General features: G+C 54.6%; 3 protein-coding genes across 4 annotated transcripts; 1 reads left to right on the forward strand and 2 right to left on the reverse strand.

Moving 5' to 3' along the window:
• Positions 1–17: 17 nt before the first annotated feature.
• SNAPC2 (small nuclear RNA activating complex polypeptide 2) lies at positions 18–2828 on the forward strand. The gene is made up of 5 exons (XM_081286875.1): positions 18–354; positions 986–1096; positions 1229–1297; positions 1647–1917; positions 2013–2828. Exons 1-5 carry the CDS (start codon positions 172–174, stop codon positions 2342–2344), a joined length of 966 nt encoding a protein of 321 aa, XP_081143001.1. The 5' UTR covers positions 18–171; the 3' UTR covers positions 2345–2828.
• Positions 2829–4080: 1252 nt separating this feature from the next.
• CTXN1 (cortexin 1) lies at positions 4081–5640 on the reverse strand. 2 transcript variants are annotated; one of them, XM_081288294.1, is made up of 2 exons: positions 5483–5640; positions 4081–5083 (listed from the first exon to the last, which is right to left on the reverse strand). In XM_081288294.1, the coding sequence occupies exon 2, from the start codon at positions 5061–5063 to the stop codon at positions 4815–4817; it is 249 nt and encodes an 82-aa protein (XP_081144420.1). In that variant the 5' UTR covers positions 5064–5083; positions 5483–5640; the 3' UTR covers positions 4081–4814. The 2 variants fall into 2 exon arrangements, with proteins under 2 accessions (XP_081144420.1, XP_081144421.1); XM_081288295.1 differs by having other exon boundaries at positions 5495–5619.
• An 892-nt stretch (positions 5641–6532) lies between these two features.
• On the reverse strand, positions 6533–21136 carry TIMM44 (translocase of inner mitochondrial membrane 44). Its single transcript, XM_081287657.1, has 13 exons — positions 20996–21136; positions 19185–19280; positions 15699–15869; positions 14232–14312; positions 13518–13667; positions 13281–13420; positions 12936–13021; positions 12193–12285; positions 11974–12098; positions 10850–10900; positions 8462–8551; positions 7111–7221; positions 6533–6788 (listed from the first exon to the last, which is right to left on the reverse strand). Exons 1-13 carry the CDS (start codon positions 21038–21040, stop codon positions 6669–6671), a joined length of 1359 nt encoding a protein of 452 aa, XP_081143783.1. The 5' UTR covers positions 21041–21136; the 3' UTR covers positions 6533–6668.
• Between the last annotated feature and the right edge of the window lie 358 nt (positions 21137–21494).

The raw sequence follows: 21494 nt of genomic DNA on the forward strand, positions 1-21494 counted from the left end.
TCAATTCTGGTGCCAGTCTTATCATTCCCAAAGGAGATTCCCTTTGGCTCGCCAAGGTGAAGCCACGCCCTCATCTGCGCCCTTCGCGACGCGGAGCTTTCTGGTCTCAGCGGCTTCCGTAGCCCCGCCCTCCGGGCAAGCGGTCCTAGAGCGCCGGCGCCTCTCAGTAGCATGAAGCCACCGCAGCGGCGACGAGCGGCCCCGGCACGCTATCTGGGAGAGGTGACCGGCCCCGCGGCCTGGAGCCCCCGCGAGAAGCGGAAGCTCCTACGACTACTGCAGGCGCGGCGGGGCCAACCAGAGCCAGACTCGGCCGAGCTGGCCCAGGAGCTGCGGGGCCGGAGCGAGGCTGAAGTGAGTCCAGTGCGGGTATGGGCGTGGAAGGTGGATCGTGGGCGGGGCCAGGGCGTGGGCGGGGCCGCGGTAGGCTGCCGCGATCAGTGACGCGTCCACCCCTGCTGGAAGTGTGGGCGAGGAGGCGTGAGGCTGAGGGGTGGGGCTAGGCTGGAAACCCAGTGGGTGCCCTTGGTGGGCGGGGCGTGAAGCTGAGGGGCGAGCTTGTCCCTAAGGCTGGGACCTGGCGTGAGGCTGAGGGGCGGGGCGAGGAGAGACGGAGATGGGGACCAACTCCGAGTGAGAAGCGGTGGAGACTGGCAAAAGTCGCAGTTAGACGGAGTGGGAATGAGGAGGAAGCAACAGTCAGGAATGGGGTGGAGTGGACATGAAGAGGTCAGTTTCAGCGTCCGGGCAGCTCTGGGCTGCAGGAGGAACCAGAACAAGCCTGGCCCTTACATCTTTATTGCCTCGCTGTTCCCACTCTGGGGCCTTCTTCCGGAGTCCCCGCAGAGCCTCGCGGTTCCGAGGCCGGGCCACGCGCAGGCTAGGGAGCTGTGGCTGCGTGTGAAGTAGGCAAGGCTGTGGACTTCGTTTCTCCTCTGCATCCCTGAACTCAACGGGCCCATTCGGCTTGCTCTTTTCCCCTCAGATCCGGGCCTTCCTCCAGCAGCTGAAAGACCGAGTGGTCCGGGAGGCCATTCAGAGGGTGCATCCAGGCGGCCCAAAACGCAGAGAGGCGGAGCCCCCAGCCCCCATAGAGGTGAGGCAGGTGGGCAGGGCAAGGCTTCTCAGGGCTGGCCTCTGTGGGAGCGGGGACCCCCAAGAGGGTCAGGTCTTGGGAGACCCTTGCTGTCTGACGCCTGCTGACCATGTGCCTTTGGACTTCACCCAGGTATGGATGGATTTAGTTGAGAAGATAACAGGCCCACTGGAGGAAGCCCTGACAGCAGCTTTCTCCCAGGTACAGCTGGACCCCCAGGCCATCAGGGTTGTCCCAGGAGACAGGTTGTACATATAAGCCCAAGTAAGGTGGGACTGGGGACGTGGTTTCAGTGGTAGAGCACTTGTCTAGCATGCAAGAGGACCTGGGTCCTGGGCCCTTTTGTCAGTTCTGTGCCCCTGACCAGGCACTAGACACCTTGATCTTTCGTGGTGGTCCTGTCTTGGAGTCCATCTTCTATCCGTTGCATTCCTCAGAGTTGGGGGGAAGATTTGGGAAGCTGGGGAGGTAGAGTGCTCAGCCCAGGCCCCACAGGGCAGAGGGAAATGGGGGACTTTCCTGTTTCCTCTCTGCTGGCTCCACCTGCCAGGTGCTCACCATCGCAGCCACAGAACCTGTCAGTCTCCTGCATTCCAAGCCCCCCAAGCCCACACAAGCCCGTGGAAAGTCACTGATCCTGAACATCACTGGAGGGCAGGGGGACACCACCCCAGAGGCCCCTGGTCCTGCCTCTGAGACGCCTGCCAAATCCCCAAATGGCCCTGCTGTTGAGGGAGACATCACCATGGACTTTGAGAAGATTTACAAGTACCTATCCTGCTGCTCCCGGAGTGGTCATGTCCCAGAGCTCTCAGCAGCTGGTGAGAGGAGTTGGGGAGGGCAGGGAGTATGGGACAGGGGTCCTAGGTGGCAGGTCTTGACTTCCCTTACTCCTTCCCTTTCCATCTATCACCAGAGTCAGCTGTGGTCCTTGACCTGCTCTTGTCGCTTCCTGAGGAGCTGCCCCGCCTGCCCTGCACAGCTTTGATTGAGCATATGACTAAAACATATGCTCACCTGATGGCCCCACAGCCCAGTCCCTCTGGTAGAAGCCCTGGACCTGGGGCTGAGAATGGAAGTGCTTGCTCCCAGGGGCCAGAGGAGCCCAGCCAGACCAGCCCCCATGCCCCTGAGCAAGCCACGCCAGGGGAACCGAGATCAGCCTGGCAAGCAGCTGGGATCTGCCCCTTGAACCCATTCCTGGTGCCCCTGGAGCTCCTAGGCCAGGCAGCCACCCCTACAAGGTGAGGGGCACAGCAGGTGGTAGGAACACCTGAACTAATCTGGCCCTTAGTGTTTTGTAGCCATCACTAGGTTGTCATGAGGATTATTTTAGAAGGTCCCTGACATGGTGCTCAATGTGGTCTAGTCTTTAGATGCTTTACATGTCAGGGATCTCAGAAACAGAACTAGAGTTGTGCAGGGGTCCCCTGGGGATGGCCAGGCAACTGGGTTAATGGAGAATAGGGATGCAGGACTCTACAGACAAGCATCCTGAACCCCTGGACAGACAGATGGAACTGACCTGCCAAGCCCAGCTTCCTTGTTCTCAGATAGCAGAGCCAGAGCTGGTCCCCCATACTGTGACCTCCTCACATGCCCTCTTTTGTCCAGGTTTTCATTATTTTCATCCCTGAGCCCTCTTCACTCCCCTCTATTCAATGCCCACCACTGCCGGCTCCTCATTTCTTCCTCGGGTGTCCTATGGCTTCTAATAAAGTTCTCATCTACCTGGGGTCATGTGTACTTTGGGGGCCACACCAGGGAGGAAGGTGCAGTCACCAGCACCAGTTGCTGCCTGGCATGACCTTAGTTTGGCCATGAGGATCCCCTTGGCAACCGGGTGGAGGTGGGTCTTGGACAGATGTGGTTGGGTAGGGCTTATGGGGAGACAGGTGTCAGACAGGTTTTCAGAGCAGGGCAATGTCACATCATACACGCGGAAGGTAGAAGGCAGCAGAGAATACTGACGCCAACCTGGAGGCACAAGGCCATGGGCTTTGGAAGGCTTAAGTTGGGGGTGAGGTGCCCCAAGCAGCAGGAGGCCAGAGGAAGGGGAGTGAGTCCCCAGAAGTGGCCTTAGAGCTTCAGAAAACCCTAGGAGGGGAGGAGAGAAGCAGAGTTGGAGGGGCCTTAGGAGGAAAGTGAGGAGCAAAGCTGAGTGGAGGAGTGGGATCAAGTCCTGGTCAATCCCCAAGATCCCACATTCCTGGGGGTGTTGCTGGGCTTCCACGCACCAACTACACCTGCCCTGCAGGCATGGAGTAGGGCCGGTCTGGGGTAACCAGGTGTCCTCCCACAGTGCTCCCTCTCCCACGCCTGACTAGCTGCCGGGGAGGGGGCAGGTTGTCTGCTGGCAAGCCTGTGCCTGCACACAGCTTTCCTTTTATAGAAACACTCATTTCTCCCCACACACTGCACACAGCTCCCCTGGGGCACACAACACATCTCCTGGGCCAGCAGTGGAGCGCAGCCAGCCTACTCAGTGGCCATAGCCTACAGTGCCAGGCCCACTGGTTCCAAGGCACACTTGATGATGGGGGAAGGAAGGACAAGGCCCAGAAGGTTTGGGGCTGCAGGTGTGGTTCCTGGGGATAATCCCCAAGGTTGGCTGAGGGTACCCCATCCCAGTTATCCACAGCTCCCAGCATCTCCCCAGATCGAGGGAAAGAGGTGTGTATTTATTTTAGCTGTGCCTGGCGCTGGGGGACAAGACAGTAAATGTCTCCCCCTGAAGCTAGAGAACTGGGTTAAGGTTATGCAAAAGCCAGACCTGGGTTCCACTTCCAGCCCAGCTGAACATGAGGCAAGAAGCTAACAGCAAGTCCTTAAGTGCCTGGACCTCAGTCCCCTGACCTGTAAAATGGGGATGCTAACAAAGCCCAGCTCATTCTCACCATACCGAAGAGCAAATAGGCTAGGAAAAGGAGGCCCTGAGTAAAAACGCTGCTTACCACACAGTCAGCGCTCCATAGTATTTATTATCATCATCATCGCTCTGGCAGGGAGAAGTGAAAAGGCATGAGAGGTGGGGTAGGGTGGCAGCGGGAGGAAGCAGGGGGGCCGATGGGACGGAGGGTGGCATGAGGAAGGGCTCGCTGACCCATACTGGGGCCCAGGTTTGGGGCGGGGATGAGCCTGCCCCGCACTCCTCTTCCACCGAAGGCTCCACACATCCTGGACACAACAGCCACAATGGGTCGTCAAGGGTCCCTCTCCGGGGCAGGCCGCGCAGGATATTATTAGAAGCAACCATCCAACCCGTGGGCCCGAAAGAGCGCCATTAGGGCCGGAGCTCAAGGAGGGGCTCAGCACTCAATCACGGTGAAATTGAGGATGGTCAGAAGACAGAGGTGTGGAGGACAAGGAGTGTCCCCACTTTCAGGAAAGGACACGACACTCATGCCCACAGGCAGGACAATAGCAGAGCCACTTACACGCTGGAAAAGACGGGGATCGGTGCGGGAATCCTTTTCCCACCTGGGATTCAGAGTGCAGCGGAGAAGGGGCAGGGCAAATAAAGGCACGAGGCGGGACTCCGGCCAGGCCAAGGGGGAAAGATGGGCGGGGTTAAGGGGGGGCGGGGCTTCTCTTAACGCCCGGGCCCCGGGCTGGGGATTCCGGGCCAGGATCCTCAGCGCAGTCCTGGCCAGGAGGTGCCCCTGCCCGGGTGACCCTCGGAGGCACAGTTAAGGGCCGGCCCGGGACGCCGAGCCCCTCACACCAACGCGTAGTCAAACTGCCCACGCTCGAGCGCCTCCTTGTGGTCGGTCCAGGACGAGGCGGGCATGCGGCTGTAGGGGTCGAGCAAGATGCGCACGCAGCGCACCATCAGCAGCACCAGCACCACGAGCAGGCAGAGCACGAAGGCGAACACCGTGCGCTGCTCTGCGTCCAGGCCCGCACCCACTGGGGGTCCTGTCGATGGCGGCAGCGGCTCCGGTGACAAAGTCCACGTCGCGCTCATGGCTCACATAGCCGCACGCCCTGCGGAGGAGGGGGCCCGCCCAGGGCTCACGGATGAGGCTACGCCCTCCCGCGCCTCCGCGTTGCCCTCTCCCGCCGCCGCCGCCGCCCCCAGGTCGTGCCTCGCAAATCCCCCGCCCGCGTCGCCGTCCCCGGGCTACGCCCATGGCCGGACCACGGCTTACCACCACCACCACGCGGGGACCCAACTCCGGCAATGCGCGTAGGCGGGGGCGCTGAGAGCCGGGCCAGGAAGCCCCGACCGGCCCAGCCCGCGCACAACAGGTGCGAACGCGCGGCCAGTGGCCCGAGCTAAGCCGCGGAGGCGAGTCCCCGCTTCCCCAGCCTCACTCCCTTTGTTCTCTGAGGCCGGGGACCCCTTCCCCCACCCACGCCGCCCTCTCCCCGCGCGCCCCTCACCCTGGCTTCAACCTGGACCCGGACGGGCCACCCGGCGGCCTCGCTCTCTCCAGGGACCTATACCAGCTCCGCTCTCGGCCTTTCCCCGGCGGCGGCAGCAGCAGCGACGGCGGCCCCGGCTCAGCCCACCCCACCCGCCCCTGGAGCGGCGGAGACCGAGGCAGGGGAGCCGCGCGCCAGCCGGGCCGCCGCGGCTGTTCCCATGGAGACGGGGGCGGGGCCGCCGTGGGGGGCGGGGCTGCGCAGCCAGCGGCGCGCGGGCTGGCTACTCCGTAGTGGCCTGCGCCGGGACGCGGCCCCCACCCCAGGCCTGGGCAGACACCCAGCTCCAGGACTCCGCGAGCACTTGGAACCTCACCCGGGAGTGAACAGCAGCCACTCCTCTCCCACCGACACCTCGGACCTCTCGAGCTCGGCGACTGCAGCTCCATCCTCCCCAACAGGCCCTTCAGCCAAGACCGGAGGGTCCTAATACCACCAATCACCACTCAGTAGGGGCAGCCAAGTTACTCCATCCCTGAGGACCCCAGCCCAGCAGATCCCCTAGGGGAGTTGATCCCCCTACTTTTCCTAGGCACTGGTCTTCCTGTCAACAAGCAGGCAGGGTCCCAGCCAGGGCAAGTCCCTCCTCTGAGGCTGCAGTTTCTTCTCTGACCTTGAACACCTGGCCTCTCCATGACAAGCTGGGCGGCTCCCAGTCACCAGCCACCACCCCCCAACCCCAGAGAAGCACACAGACCATCCAAGCTGCTCTTCTGCACTTTGGTGTTTTATTATTTCCAAACCTCAGGCTTATGTACAGGAAATAAGAGCACTGATAAAGACAGACCTAAAATGGCCTGGCTGGTGTGGCCAGCAGGCCCCTGGGAGCTGCAGCCTTTGCCCCACCACCCTGTCCCCAGGGGGAGTTCCCCTCCTGAGAGCCTGTTGGCACTGTGTGGCTGGTGCACCCATGGTGACCCGCTGTTAGCAGCTCCAGTCTGGTGCTGTGGGGCACATCTCCTGCCACCAGACACGTGGCACCTGCAACCCCTTCCTTGTCCAGCTGGTCCTCTAACTCCCTGTCTGAGCTCCAGGCATAGACCAGAGTACTGTCCCCAGAGGTCTATAGTTGCCAGGGGTGATGCCCCTGTATATGTGACCCACATGATCCAGCCGCAGAGCTCCCTGGTCACTGCTGCCTTGCTCAGAGGATCTGCTCTGAGCTGGAGGCAGAGATGTCCAGGAGGCGCCAGGCTGCGTAGGGGTTGAGCTCGTCCTGATCTCGGCAGAGGGCCCACATGTACAGCATGCGCAGCACCTTGTCCTGTGGAGCAGAATGGGGCATGAGGGACTGAGGCTCAGGAGGCAAACAGGGACAAGGGGCTACTGAGAGGCAGGGGAGGACACATGAATCAGGGAGGAATCAGGGTGCTGGGCTGGGTCCCACTGCTCAGGTCTTGGTAAAATTGGACAACTGATGATGCATCCTCTGATGACCAGGCCCAAACTCCTGTCCTGGGTTTCTCCCCATTCCCACCAGGTCACAGAAATTACTGGTTCCAAGCTGGCATCTGTGCAGGGTGGCCACAGGCAGGGTCTTGGGGGTGGGAAGTTGTGCCCCTTCCCCCCAGAGTTCCCCCACTTACCGGGTCACCCTCAACCACCTCGCCTTTGGGATTTCTGATCACCATCACCAGCTGGGCCTGGAAGGTGATGATCAGCACGGGACCCTGCTCCATCATCTTGCCCATGGCCAGCTGCAGGTAGCAGAGAGGGCAGCAAGCCTCAGAGAAGGGCCTAGCCCTCCCTGCTGCTCCTGGAGGTGGGACCCCTGCTGTGGCCCTTCCTCCTGAAGCACTGCCACTCAGACCAGGACTGGTCCACTTCTAGGAGTGGGGGGATATTTCCCATGAGACTCTTCCCATAATTTCAAAGACCAGGACTTAAAAGACTGTGAATGTGCATGAAGGCCACAGGGGGGAAGAGAGAGGGAGCTGGCTCTGACATTCCTACTGCTCCCCAGAGGAAGGAAATCGGGGGGGGGGGGGGGGGCGGGGGGGCGGGGGTAGACCAGCCATTGGGGGCTCTCAGGAATGCAATGTCTGGGCAGTGCCCCAAACCTGCCTAATGACACAGGTGCTCCTGGAAGCATGATGGAGTTGCATCCTGATAAAACCACCAGAAGTTAAAAATCGGGGCTGGGGATGTGGCTCAAGCAGTAACGTGCTCGCCTGGCATGCGCGGGGTGCTGGAGTCGATCCTCAGCACCACATAAAATAAAATAAAATAAAGATGTTGTGTCCACCGAAAACTAAAAAATATTAAAAAAAAAATCTCTAAAAAAAAAAGTAGTTAAAAATATCACTGCTGAACACACACCGAATGCACCCAGCCTACTGCGCATCCTGGCGTAGCCCAGCCTGTCTCAGGCATGCCATGACACCTACGTTAGCCTACATTTGGGCAAAATTCTAACACAAAGCCTATTTATTTATTTATTTATTTTTTAGAGAGAGAGGAGAGAGAGAGAGAGAGAGAGAGAGAGAGAATTTTTAATATTTATTTCTTAGTTCTCGGCGGACACAACATCTTTGTTGGTATGTGGTGCTGAGGATCGAACCCGGGCCGCACGCACACCAGGCGAGCGCTCTACCGCTTCAGCCACATCCCCAGCCCCCACAAAGCCTATTTATAATGAAGTTATTACAAGGAATTTTAAATCAAAATTCTAAGTACAGTTTCTACTGAATGTGTATGCTTTTGCACCATCATAAAGCAAAAAAATCTGAAACCCCGGAAGTGGGGGATCACCTGTATCCCAACCACAGGACTATGGAAGTCCCTTTCTGCAAAGGAACCCTGCAGCTCATTTAAACGCCTGCCTATACTGAGTGTCGGTGCTAACCAGCAGGTTGTCCCAGTCCAGGTGAAGCTTCCCCTGTCCCCTGTGTGGACCACTGCCCCCACCCTCAGGGCTCCACCCTCAGAGGCACTTACGTCAATGTTGTCAATGTCTAGGACGCGTGAGTGGAACTGGAGGCCCAGGGCCTTGGCCTGCTGGATCGGGTGGGCCAGCTGACTGTAGGTCTGCAATGAGAGGCCAATATGCCGGTGTGGACGGCCATCCAGGGCAGGTCACAGACTCAGCTCCACTTGGAACCAATGTCTACACACCCTGGCACCTGGTTGAGCAGACAGTGGGAGCAGAGGCCAAGAGCATGGGTCCAAGAGGAGGTAGGTGCCACCAACCTGCTGGCCTGAATCACACACTTTCCTCTTTATGGGAAGAGTGTGTCTCCCAAGTGAAAGCTGTATTAATCAGCAAACGAGTAATTCTGCTGGAACGCCATCCAAAGCACTCCCAGGGCAAGGGGACGGATCCTTGGCTGGTCTCTAACACTGGGTATTTACCTCCGCTGGACTCTTGGCCTGGAACCGGATGCCTTTTCTAGGATTTGTCCTAAACCTAAGGGTGCCTCTCTCATGGACCAGCCCCAAAAGACACCCTCACTGCTCTGTGCCTGCTCTCAGACTGCGGACACGGCCCCCAAGACACATGCAGTTATGGACATATTCACTAGAAGCTTCTCTGGGCTGGGCAGGCCCCTAGGATGCAAGACACTCTGAAGGCATATACTTTTTATGGAAATAAATGATTCTCAGAGGAAAAAAAAAAATCGTGCCAATCCTGCTTTTGGCTTTTTAGAGATGACATTTCAAAAACACCTCAGTGAGCAGCTAGAACTTCAGCTGTGTTTCCAGGAGCACCAGCAGCTCTCTGGCAAAGATGATCAGCCACAGCTTAATGGTCCCAAACTAAAAAAAAAAAAAAAAAAAACCCACAACTCATAAATGCCTGCTGGATTAGTCATGGTGCAGGGGAGTATTTAAAAGGGAAACCTGACAGAATCTTCTGCTTTTTCCAAGTTGTTTGTGAGCAGGGTGCAGAATAGAATGAGCCAAAAAAAAAAAAAAAAAAAAAAAAAAAAAAAAAAGTCCAAATTGCTTCAAAGAAGCTGGGGAGGAAAAACAAAGCATATGGCCAAAGAGGCAGCTCAGGGAGAGTGAGGAGGGTGAGGCAAGATGGCCTGAGCAGATAGGCGCTGGGAGCTCCACAGGCATGGGGAGGCTGCCAGGAGCGGGGCAGACAGTGTTTGCTCTGGGGATACCTGCCCAGCCTCCTTGTGCTGACTCTGATGGTGGCCCCAAGGCCCCGAGCACTGACCCTGGGAAGCAGCCGGGCCTTGTCAGGACGTGCTGCTCCTCCCTGGGCAGTAGATCTTGTAAGAACAGCCTTGTTCTTGTAAGATTGTAAGATTGTAATCTTGTAAGATTGCCAGGTGCTTTGTACATCTAGGTTGGCAGTGTACCCCTGCACCCCAGTGAGGTAGGTGTGGTGATAAAGTCTGGCTCAGGGGACAGGTGAGCCAGGTTAGTGAGGTACCCGCCATGCGTGAAATTCAGGAGTGCCAAGGGAACATCTGGTTTCTTTACCCAGGGTAATTCACTGACCTTTTTCACCCTCTGCTTGACCCCTGGACTCCAAGCCTGTGCCCCAGGCCACCTTGGCCACAGGGTCCTGCATCATATCTTTACGGCCACCTGACCAGAGCAGGAAAAGATGCTCAACAGGCCATCCTGGAAACCTTACCTTTACTCCATAGCTTAAATCAATTATGGCTCTTTAATTAAAAAAAAAAAAAAAAAGGTGGTATTGGGACTTGAACCCAGTGGCACTCTACCATTGAATCACATCCCAGCCCTTTTAATTTTTGAGATAGGGTCTCACTTGAGATCCTCCTGCTTCGGCCTACAAAGCAGCTGTGATGACAGGCGTGCACCACATGCTTGGCTCTTAATCAAAATTAATTTAAGATGAGGGGGGTTGGGCAGGAGGCCCAGGAAAACTGGCAGCTCCGTGACATCAGGTTGTCCCTTGGCACTGAGTAGGAGGAACCCTTTCTTACTAAGGAGCTTCTGTCTGCAAGCAGAGGACCTGACGCCCACGGGCAAAGATGCATGTGCAGAAGGAGGGCTGGAAGGCTGGCCATGGGCTCTGCATGGGGCGAGCACCTCTGGTGTGGCACTCATGGGCACAGACACATTTGCTGAGGGAGAGATGGGGGGCGGGCTGTGGCTCTGTGCCAGCGAAGCATCTGACACAGACTCGCTCCCTTCCAGAGCCAGGGTCGTCCTGCTGTCCCATCCTCAAGCTAGCCAAGCAGGCCTTCTTCACACGTGGTCTTTTGGGGGGTGGGGGGCCTGGGGATGGAACCCAGGGCCTTGCTGGGCAAGCACTCTACCACTGAGCCACACCTAGCCTTTCTGGTTTTTTTTTTTTTTTTTTTTGGCAGAAAAAGAGAGAAAGAAAAAAACAGTACTCACAGCTTCATAGCACCAATCTTTGAGAATGTCGAGCTCTCCAGAAATCATGGCCTAAAAAGGGAAAAGAAAAAAAAAAGTGTGAGAACTAAGTGGGCTTTTGAGGTAGAACTCTTGAGAACATTCTCTGGTGGAGGCCTTTCCTCAAAGACCCCTGGCCCCTCAGCCTGTGAGTGTGAGTCTAGAGAAGGACATTTCCACAGGAACCTGGCTCAGGGTTGGATCTAGGAAGGTAAGGGAAGTGCCGGGAGAGGGGCAAGGGGCAGGAAGGAGCCAAGCTCTGAAGGAGAAACTGTGGCCAGGCCGAGGCCCAGCACCCACCTCCCTGCCTGAGTGGTGAAAAGGACATGGGAGCGGAAGGACTTCCTGTGGTCCCACAACAGGCCTGAAGAAAGCCTGGCCCGGCTGGGTGGGGGCTGCCCAGGCTCCTGTCACACCCCAAGGGTTACAAAGAGGCAGAGAAAGACAACTGGCCTTGGCAGGTGGGTGGCTACAGTCCGACTTAAGCAACACCCCCCTCCTCACAGACGAACGGGGGAACAAGAGCAGCTCAATGTGGATTGTGGGATTGCCAGGGACAAGGCCCAGGAAATGTCCCTCGGTTATGGGTGTGGCTGGAGCACCCTGTTAGAGCGTGAGTGCAGTGGGTGCCTGCTTCTCCCTGACCCCGGAAGGCCACTCCCGGGCACCTGTGAGGAACAGCCTCAGGCAGGGAGAAGGGAAGTGACACTAGGAGACGCAGGACAGGGTTCCGGGGAGGCAGGGTGCTGCCTGACCACAAGGAGGAAGGAAGACTCATTCCTGGAGCAGCCAACTCTGGGCAAGGCACAACCCCCAACTGTCACCATCCCTGGAGCAGCGTGGACCACGGTAGGGTCAAGCCCCCTCCTGAGACCCTGTCATGGGTGCACGTAGTTAGGTATCTGTACCCTGGACAAGGCAGAGGGCAGGCCTGTGGGGCAGCTGCAGCCAGGTAGGAGCCTAGAAGTATCTGCTCAGAAGACAGTTCCAGCGGCCACGCTCCCCTGGGGACACTAGACTTGGACCCAGAGTGCTGCCTGGGTAGGAAGAAGTTGGCCAGAGAACCAACTACCCCAGGAGGGGCCCTGCTAGGGCGTGGCAAGCACCTCCAGGACGTTGGGGATGATGTCATTCTCGCACTGCTTCAGAAACCGGTCCTTGTCGAAGGCCGGGTCCACCCGCAGGATCTCAGTGAGCACCTCTGACATCTCCGTCTTGGAGAACAGGCCTCCTATGGGAACCAGAGCCTGGGGTGAGTCAGGACCCTGGTTCCCTCCCCACTGCCTGCCAGGTGTGGGGGACCCCTCCTGCAGCACAGCACTCACCCAGCAGGTCAGTGACCCTATCGGTCAGGGCCCGGGATGCTCGGATGAGCACGTTGTCACTCTCATCATACTTCATCTTCATCTCAAAGAACCCTGTGGGGGAGGGGGGTTGAGAAGGGCCCTTTCCAGAAAGCTGCCCAGCTCCACAGCTTCTGGGGACTCCCTACATCCCCTGTGAGACCCACCCCGGACACGACTGTGCCCCAGAGGGGATCTCTGAGCCTGCCTCCTTATCTGTGCCCAGGACTGCTGCCTGCTGACCTAACTGGCGAGGTCACGGAGACCCTCGGCTGGGGCCCTAGAGGGGCTGTGCAAGTTATGGGTTGCCACCCCTGCTGGCTGTGGCTTCCACTACAAAGGAAACAGAGGCCTCTAGTGGTCCTCCCAAGACAAGGGACAAGGGCAAGTGGCCTGGTGGCTATCTGGCTCAGCACCTGGGAAATCCCATGCCCAGCACAAGGCAACTCCAGCCCCAGTGGCTGCCACGGGGCCCTGGGTTGGCCCTGACCTCTGGAAGCACAGGGTTCCTGGTGTCCTGACCATTCTATGAGGGAGCAATTGCCTGGCATCTTGGTAGCAGAATCTATAACTGAACCATCAGGTGGCCTCATAAAGATGACCAGCCCTTTGTAAACGGTCTCCATTTCTACAAAATGGAAATCTGTCCAGTGGCCAGAGTGGGCACACTGACCAGTGTCCACTACCATCACCCTGCCAGAACTTGACAGGAGGGCTGTACTCACGATTGAATACCACGTTGTTGTCTTTGAAGTCCTTCCACTGCTGGTACCACTTGGAGTCCTTGTGTAGCACGACTCCCAGAGCCTCCCTGGGCAGGACACTGGTGTGAGCTGCAGCCCTGGTGCCGCTGGGCCCTCCCATTACCATGGGAGGGACAGCAGAGGGCGACCCCAGGCCCACAGCCACGATGACCCCATCCTCACCTCCTGCCCTCTCTTCTCCCTCTGTCCCACCCTTCTGGCTCCTTCCAATTTTCCTGAGGGAGCCAGAAAGCCCAAGCAGAGACCAGGCCGTGGCAGACCACAGGCATGATCCTGAGGATGGCGTCAGGGCGGTCTGGGACCTACTCGTTGGGCTCAAAGACTTTCTCTTCTTTGAACTTCTCTCCTGAAAACTCCGTCCTTTTCCTCAGCCGTTCAGGCCTGCGGTAAGGCCCAGTCTGCCCCAGAACACTCTGGTCGATCTCCTTCTTCACAGACTCTACCCCCTGAAGGAGAGCAGCAGACCTGTGAATGCCTGGGTGACCACCAGCCTCACCCAGACGCCACCCCGGCTGCCATGCTGCCTGGCTCAGCTCCACTCACCTGGGAGAGGGCCTTGAAGGCCGCCGTCTTGCCCAGCTTCTCCCCTCCCTTGGACACAGTCTCGGCAGACTGCTTGGCTGTCTTGGCAGCTTCTTCCATCCCCTCCTTGATCTTTCGGCCAAGGTCACTCTTGCTAACTTCGTCAAGACTCTACTGAGACAGATGGAGAGATGGGCATTCACACAGCACCCACCCAGACCTCAACAGGTCCACCACTTAAAGCTGAGACCAGCAATACACACTCAAGAACACTGCATTCAATTTCTGGGGTACAGAACCCCTGGGCTCCAGGCCAAATACTGGGTTTAATGACCTCTCCCCCAAATAGGTAGGAGTCCTCCAGAGGGCAGGGAACCACCCGCAACAGGGACTCCAAGGAGCAGCAGTGCAGGGTGAGAGTGGCGGTGAGGGTGCCCGATGCCAGGTCCTCAGACCTGCACCCAGGCTGTCCCTCCTGGTGTCTCACATCCACCTCACCCTTAAATGGGGGCAACGTCATCAGCGTCCAGCAGATGGGCCATAGTCCTGCCTCACCCCAGCTGCCCTCCACTCCAGAAGCCTCCCGGACAGTGTGGCTGCCACCACAGTCCTCCGCACACTCACCACACCATTGCCAGGCCAGCCCATCACAAGCCCGTTCCCCCTGCTGTCAACGCCCCCTGGACCCAGGGTTACTGTGACCCCAGAGGACTCCTGGCCACATCTGCCCATTACCTCCTTCACTGTCCCCGTCAGCTCCCCCAGCTTCTTTTTTATCGCCTCGCTGGTTCGCACAGTCTCCGACTCGATGGTTTTCTGTGATAAAGAACATGGCTTCTTTTTATTCCTACACAAGTGAGCTTTACCTTATAACCAAAGGCCCCAGGAGGCACTTTCTCTGTAGCCCAAACTCCCCACAGAGGCCCAGAGGCCTCCCCCATGGGTTCCACACAGCCCACAGCTGGGCTGGTGTCTCAGCAACTGCAGGCTCCTTGCCAAAGCCAGCAGCCTAGGTCCACCTGGCAGCCACCTCCAGAGCACGGGCACCCCAGCCCTGGGTCTTCCTCTGGGTGGCAGGAGGTAGTTCCCTATCCACTTGGCAGCAGTGTTATCTTGAAGGGCGGCTCTTGGCTTCATCTTCTCTTACTCTGCCTTCCACCCTGGCCACCTCCCCCAACCTCAGCCTGCTATCCCCAAATCAGCCCTTCCTAATGATTTGCCATCTAGCTGCACACTCAGTGAGGCATTCCATCCTAGTGAGCAACTTGGGGACACTCAGGGAAAAGGCCTCTTCCATGACCTGCTAGGGATCAACAGAATAAAATACCAAACCAGGTGTGGTGGTGCAAGCCCATAATCCCAGCAACTTGGGAGACTGAGCCAGGAGGATCGCAAGTTCAAATAGTTTCAGCAATTTAGCGAGACCCTAAGAAACTCAGTGAAACCCTCTCTCTAAATAAAAACAACTAAAAGGGCCAGGGATGTGTCTTAGTGGTTAAGTGCCCCTGGGTTCAATCCCTGGTACATTAAAAAAATATATAAAAATAAAAATAAAATAAAATACCAAGCAACCTGGGGCAAGTATGCCCTGAGGCTCAGCCACTCATCTTTAGGATGGGTAAGCTGTCCTCCTGCAAAGCCCTTACGTGGTGTTCACATAAAGGTTGCCGAGTCAAGTCCAGGCTGGTGCTTGGCAGCTGCTCAATAAAAGTCAGCAATGGTAATTGATAATGACCCTGGCATTGTAACCCAGTTTCTACCACTACAAACAAAAGTTCTCAGGAGCAGTACATCTAAAAGATCATGTGCCATAGATGACCCAATGTAGACGTGACCCAGCTGGTTAGGAGAGTGAGACTCCAAGACTGTCTCACAGTTCCCAGGAGAAGCTGATGCTGATGATCTGTGGACTGTGTGGGTGGGAGTGGGGGGTGGGGAAGGCGACAGGGGGTGGAACCAGAGCCTCGTGCATGTTAAGCACAACTCTACCACTGAGCTACACCCCAGCAACGACACAAAGTGCACTGCACAGAAACCGCAGAAACAAGAGACCTGGGCAACCTACTCCTGTCCCCTGGGAACTCCTCATCAGTGCAGCAGCCTCACCTCCTCACAAGCAACCCCTTCCTCAACCACAGGGCCCTGCCCTGGAAACAAGTGTGGAAGGGGGGCGGGGTGGAGGGACAGAGCAAAGGGACTCACATATTTCCTTCTGGCTTCCTGGAGCGCATCAGACTCTTCCAGCTTCTTGGCTTCATCCCGGAATTTTTTTATACTTTCTTTCATCTCTTTGTTTTTGGCCAATTCTTGTTTTATGTTATCTACCAAGCCAGACAGAAAACCCTTTCTGTTTCCAGAGGAATATGATTTGGACTAGAACAAATGTAAAAGAAAAAGTTAGAGACTGGAAGAACACATATGAAAACACCCAGTAACTACTGAGGGACTGGGAGGCATTCTAAATTTTTTTTTATTGATTCAAGTTCAAAAATGAATCTCTTATCTATTTCTCTCCTTTCTGCAGTGCTGGGGATCAAACCCAGGGCCTTGCACATGTCAGGAAGACACTCTACCATGGAGCCACATCCTCAGAAGATGAATTAAAGAAATACCTGATCATAAAGTGTGGTACAGTTAGCCCTTTGTATCCACAGGTTCCATATTTTGGAATTCAACCAAACACACATAAATACATTTTAAAAAAGAAGCTGGGTGCAGTGGCACATGCCTATGATCCCAGAGACTGGGGAAGCTGAAGCAGAAAGATCACAAGTTCAAAGCCAGCCCAGGCAACTTAGCTATAACCTGTCTTAAAAATAAAAAGAGCTGGTGGTAGAACACCTCTGAGTTTAATCCCCAGAAACTGCATCTATACTGAACATGTACAGACTTTCTCCTTATTATTCCATAAATAAATGCTATCTCCACAGCATTTACTTCACTAGATATTTTAAGTAATTTAGAGATATTTATAGTCTAGGGGAGGATTGTGCAGATTCTATGCAAATATTGTGCCATTTTATTGAGCCTACTCAGATTGTGTTATCTATAGGGGTCATGGAACCAATCCCTGGCAGATACCAAGGGAAACTGCACATCCAACAGTGGAATATTGAGAAATGAACTCTTAAGCCACAAGGAAACCTGAAATGTACACTACTAAGTGTTAATGAAGTAATCTTCAGGGCACAGTGGCACATGCCTGTTAATCCCAATGGCTCAGGAGGCTAAGGCAGGAAGATTTTGAGTTCAAAGCCAGCAATGGCGAGGGCGCTAAGCAACTCAGTAAGATGTTGTCTCTAAATAAAATACAGAAAAGGGCTGGGGACGTGGCTCAGGGGTTGAGTGCCCCTGAGTTCAATACTCCGTACCAAAAAAAAAAAAAAAAAAAAAAAAAAAGAAGCCAATCTGAAAAGGCTCCAGACTGCATAATTCCAACTCTATGACTCTCTGGAAAAACTGATCAGTGGTTGCTGGGGATTGGGGGAAGGAGCGATGAACAGGCAAAGCACAGAGATCTCTAGGAGTGAAACTACTGTGTATGAACCTGGACACATGTTGTGGTATAACAGTCAACAGGATTCATTTGTCAGGAGCCACAGAATGTACAACACAGAAGTGGTCCCAGCCAGGCAGGGGTGCACACACCTGCAATCCCCGCAATTTAGGAAGCTAAAGCAGGAGGACCACTTAGCAAAGCCCTCGACTTAGCAAGACCCTGTCTCTAAACATAAAAAGGGGGCTGAGATTGTGGCTCAGTGGTAGAGTGCTTGCCTAGCACATGGAATGCACTGGGTTCAACTCAGCACCACATAAAAATAAACAAACAAAGACATGATTCCATCTACAACTTAAAGATTTTTTTTAAAAATGAGGTAACTCTTTTTATAGCTTTATTTTATTCATTTTTTTTTTTTAATGTGGTCCTGAGTTTTGAACCCAGGGCCTCACATACGCAGGGCTAGCACTCTATCACTGAGCCACAACCCCAGCCCAAGATTTTAAAAAACATATATAAAAAGGGCTGCAGATGTAGTGATAAAGCACCCCTGGATTCAATCCCCAATGCCCCCCCAAAAAAATCCCAAAGGTAAACAATGGACTTCAGTAAATAACAATGTATCAATACTAGCTTATCAATTGTAACAGATACCCCCACATACTAGACTTGAATAACAAGGCAAACAATGTGCCCAGATAGTGGGGAGGAGGTAGATGGGAAGTCTCTATACTTTTTGTTCAGTTTTCCTATAAACCTAAAACTGTTTTAAAAGAAAGTCTATTTAAGGCAAAACAAAACACAGTCTCCTTCCTCACCAGAAGAAACAAAGGACAAATGGCTAGGCTAGGTCCTCACGAGGATTCAAATATCCTCACATGAACCCAAAGCAAAAGTCAACAACACGGAAGGGACTCTCATCCCAGGGATAAACTGTGAAGAACTCTGTAGGTCCTAATTCCAAAATCCAGCACAGGGCTTCTACTCTTCCTGGCCCCTCTAGGAAAACTTTGGCCATTTCTGGTATCCAGCTCTCATCCATGTCACCCAAGAGCCCAGTGACCATCACAAACCTCCCTTTCTTAGCCCATAGGAGAAGAGTCACAGAGAGCCTGCATCTTGGGAAAACCCAACACATCCAGATGCAGAGAGAAACCAAGGTGCAGCTCCAAATACAGGAGCCAATGTCACACACTACTTAGGGGTACATGCTTCAGGTCAAAGCTGGACTTAAATTCTGCTTTGCTATATGTATAGCAACAAAAGGGCTCAATAAAAATAATTTTAAAAATGCTTAAAAAGTGATGTAAGAGAGTCAACACAGGGAAGTCGCCAGATGTGTTTACCTCATTTAGTATATGCCACAATAGCTGAGGGGCTGCTTTCCCAACATCAAAGTTGACTGCCTCCCTGGCCTTTATCAAGCCAAAAGAGAAAGCAGCAGCTACCCTCGTGCTCTCTTTGGAGAGATGGCCAGGCCTCTGGTTGGTAGGCTGCAGCCTCATTCCCATCCCAGCCTTTCTCCAAAGGAAGTCCAGGTCCTAAGACCTTCAGGGATTCTGCCATCTTGCACCAGCCCTTCCATATATTCTAGGGCTGCAAACTGTGGGTGTAGGGGACTGCACAACTAAGGAAAAGAATCATGGGGCCTGTCCTATATCCGCAGATTCCAGAACAGAATCAGGGGGGTAATTAGCTGCCTGCAAGGAATTAGCTGAGTTGAGGCCTTGGGTGTAGGAAGAGAGGGTGTAGGTTGCCCCAGCATACATTGGGGCTTCCAGTCTCACTCATAGTTGTGATACTAACAGAAGCATGGGCAAAGAGAAGTGACCAGGACAAAGTGAAGTCCAGAAACATCAGAGTGACTCTGATTCAATGCCTAAAGGGCTGTCTCCCAATAAAGGGGACAACTGTGTCTGATGAGGGACCCAAGGTCAGAGGCAATGGGGATAAAAAAATTTGGCGCAACACAGGGGCCTTTTCTAGTCATCAGAGCACTCAAGTGTGCTACTCTGTGAGGTACGAGTACCCGATCCCCAACAACATCAAGCAGGATGCTGCCCAAGCACTTCCTGGCATCCTGAGAAGATCTGGCACACTGGGCTCTACATCTTCAAACAACCTGGGCACAGAGGCACACCATTGACATACCCCTGGTATCATGAGCATGGTATCGGGATGCCACTTACCAGTGGCAGCTCTCCACCTGGCCGGCATATCTGGTAGGCTGAACCATGGGGTAGATTGTGGCTGGAAAGAAACTGGACTCCACTGCCAAGGCATCTCTAATTGGAAGAAAAAGGAGAAAGGTCCATTCAAAAAATAGTTTGTCTAGGAAGTAAGCAGACCACTCAAAAATGCTGTCGTCACCTGCAATGCATTTGCCAATTTTGACCAAGTGTTTGCCGTATGCTAGACAATCTGCAATCTTCCCAAGTCTGAGAAGCCAATGGAATCTGATAGAAAAGAGAAAATGCTACATCTGCACTTCCAAGGCATATTCCTGCCTCTGAAACTGGGAAGTAGGGACTGGGGGTCAGAGGTCCCAGGAAATGTCAACCTGTGGGGAAGAAGGCTAAATGTATCAGTACAACTTAATCCCTTAGCCTGAAAGAGGACATGCTAAACTTCCATGCCAGTGGCAAGCAGTCTTCTGTCACAAGCCCACCCCACTCTTGCTAGCCTCCAAAGACAACAGACCTGAATTTTCAGAGGCAAACTCATAACTTACTGCCCCACCGACAATGCTGAAATAAACCTGCAATGTCCTGGTCAAAAGTTGGGCTGCAAGCAGAGCAATTTAGTGGAGTCATTCTGGGAAAAACCCCAGTCAATTTCATGTGAAAGGCACTTTCTTCTCTTACCAAATGATGAATGTTAAGCTGGATTCTATTCTACTCTGCACCCTAACATCAAACACTGAAGCCTAGTGCACTAAAATCAAATGACCTAATAGAACCACTCTTCCATTTCCTGGGCCTTTTCTTTCTCTATTCCCTACCAGTTCTGGCAACCACCTGCAACATCCCAAATTTACACAAGTACCACTACTGCCTGACGGTTAGTCAAGGATAACTCTTGGGAATGTAAATAACTTGTTTTACGTCTCTATATGCTTACACCCACTGATTCCAGAAGCAGTAACATCAGCAATCCTATGAAGTAAAAGAAGCTATTTAACCTGGGAGAGAAATCTCATGCTAGGATGAAACCTGAGTTTAGTTTCACCTAATCTCAAATTTGCCCAATCCAAACACGTGTAAATTCAACCTCTAAGGAGTAATCAATACTGATTCAAAGACACTTTTTATCCTGATATTCAGCTTCCTGTGAAACATTTTCCTTCCTCTTAATCCAAGGCTCTGTATTCAGGTTGATCCATGTTTTGGACCTGTCAGTCACCTAATAGCTCTAGGACTGTGGGCAGGTGGCTTAACTCTTCTGAGTTTCTAGTTCCTTCAACTAATGACACAGGACGAAAGGATCGCAACATGATACACTAGCTTCTGAGTGTGCATTACAAGCCCTGATTCCCATCGCCCTACGGACCCGAGAGTTCTCAATCTTAGGGCGAGAAATAAGTCCCGCACTTCCACGCTGGGCGTGAGGAGAGGCGATGTTGGAAATGCCCTCGGTAGAAGACCTGGCATTTGAACGCAAGCTGTGAATGTCACTTTCTTTGCTTTCACCTGGCTACTTTTCTCCAAGGGGCACTGTCGCTCGAACCACCATTCACTTCCCCGTGCACATGGAGTCTGATGAGAGAGAGGTGACTAGCTCCCCTTCAGGCTCTGCGCACTGCCGCCCCCAGCTTGGTGTGCTCGGTCCCCTCGCTCAGGCCTCGCTACGTGCTCTCTGGCCCGGCCTCAGGTGACCCAAAGACCCAACCCCAAGCCTCCACGGGAAGGGCTACGAGAGCCGAGGGCCTGAGGAGGAGGTCTCGGAGGCTGCGCACCCAGAGCCCCCTAAACCCACTCGCCAGCCCCGCAAGTCCGCTCACCCGCGGACAGCGGCACCAGCCACCCCGCAGCGCCGCCGCCGCCATGTTGGAAGACCCCGTGTGACCTTCTCGCGGCGCGGCCGGATGGCGTCAACCGCCGCGACCGCCTAGTGCACCGTGGTCCCGAGAAAAGCCGGCCCAGCGGGCGGGGTTTCAGAGAGGGAGAGCTTTCTGATTGGGTATGACGTAATTGGGGCGGAGAGAGAACGCGAGCGAGCAACAAAGCCGTCCGTGGTAAGGGCGGGGCCTAATAGCGGTCCCCCGGGAATTTCTAAAGAGCTTGTCTTCTGATAGGGCAGGGTTTTGGAAAAACGGAGCATATGACTGGATGTGGGTGGCCTCAAAGGAGGCCCAGGGGGCGGGCACTCCTGTGAAGTTCAGACCTGTGGTTGGGCGAGATCGAGAAGGGGCGGAGCCTGAGGGCGAGGATTGAGTCAGTTCAGTGATTCCACTACAGTCGGTTCAGGGATCTGACAATGTTTGATTGACAGGGACTGAC

The sequence above is a fragment of the Spermophilus citellus genome (assembly GCF_964194105.1).
Source record: "Spermophilus citellus genome assembly, chromosome: 3".
NCBI lineage: Eukaryota > Metazoa > Chordata > Mammalia > Rodentia > Sciuridae > Spermophilus > Spermophilus citellus.

Excerpts from the sequence above, each read along its gene's own strand:
- SNAPC2 (XM_081286875.1), top strand. The coding sequence starts at position 172 with ATGAAGCCACCGCAGCGGCGACGAGCGGCCCCGGCACGCTATCTGGGA. Across the intron at positions 355-985 it reads GGGGCCGGAGCGAGGCTGAA|ATCCGGGCCTTCCTCCAGCA; the intron begins GTGAGTCCAGTG and ends TTTTCCCCTCAG. Across the intron at positions 1,298-1,646 it reads TGACAGCAGCTTTCTCCCAG|GTGCTCACCATCGCAGCCAC; the intron begins GTACAGCTGGAC and ends TCCACCTGCCAG.
- TIMM44 (XM_081287657.1), bottom strand. The coding sequence starts at position 21,040 with ATGGCGGCGGCGGCGCTGCGGGGTGGCTGGTGCCGCTGTCCGCGG. Across the intron at positions 15,870-19,184 it reads CAGGTGGAGAGCTGCCACTG|TCCAAATCATATTCCTCTGG; the intron begins GTAAGTGGCATC and ends CATTTGTTCTAG. Across the intron at positions 6,789-7,110 it reads AGGTGGTTGAGGGTGACCCG|GACAAGGTGCTGCGCATGCT; the intron begins GTAAGTGGGGGA and ends TCTGCTCCACAG.
- CTXN1 (XM_081288294.1), bottom strand. The coding sequence starts at position 5,063 with ATGAGCGCGACGTGGACTTTGTCACCGGAGCCGCTGCCGCCATCGACA.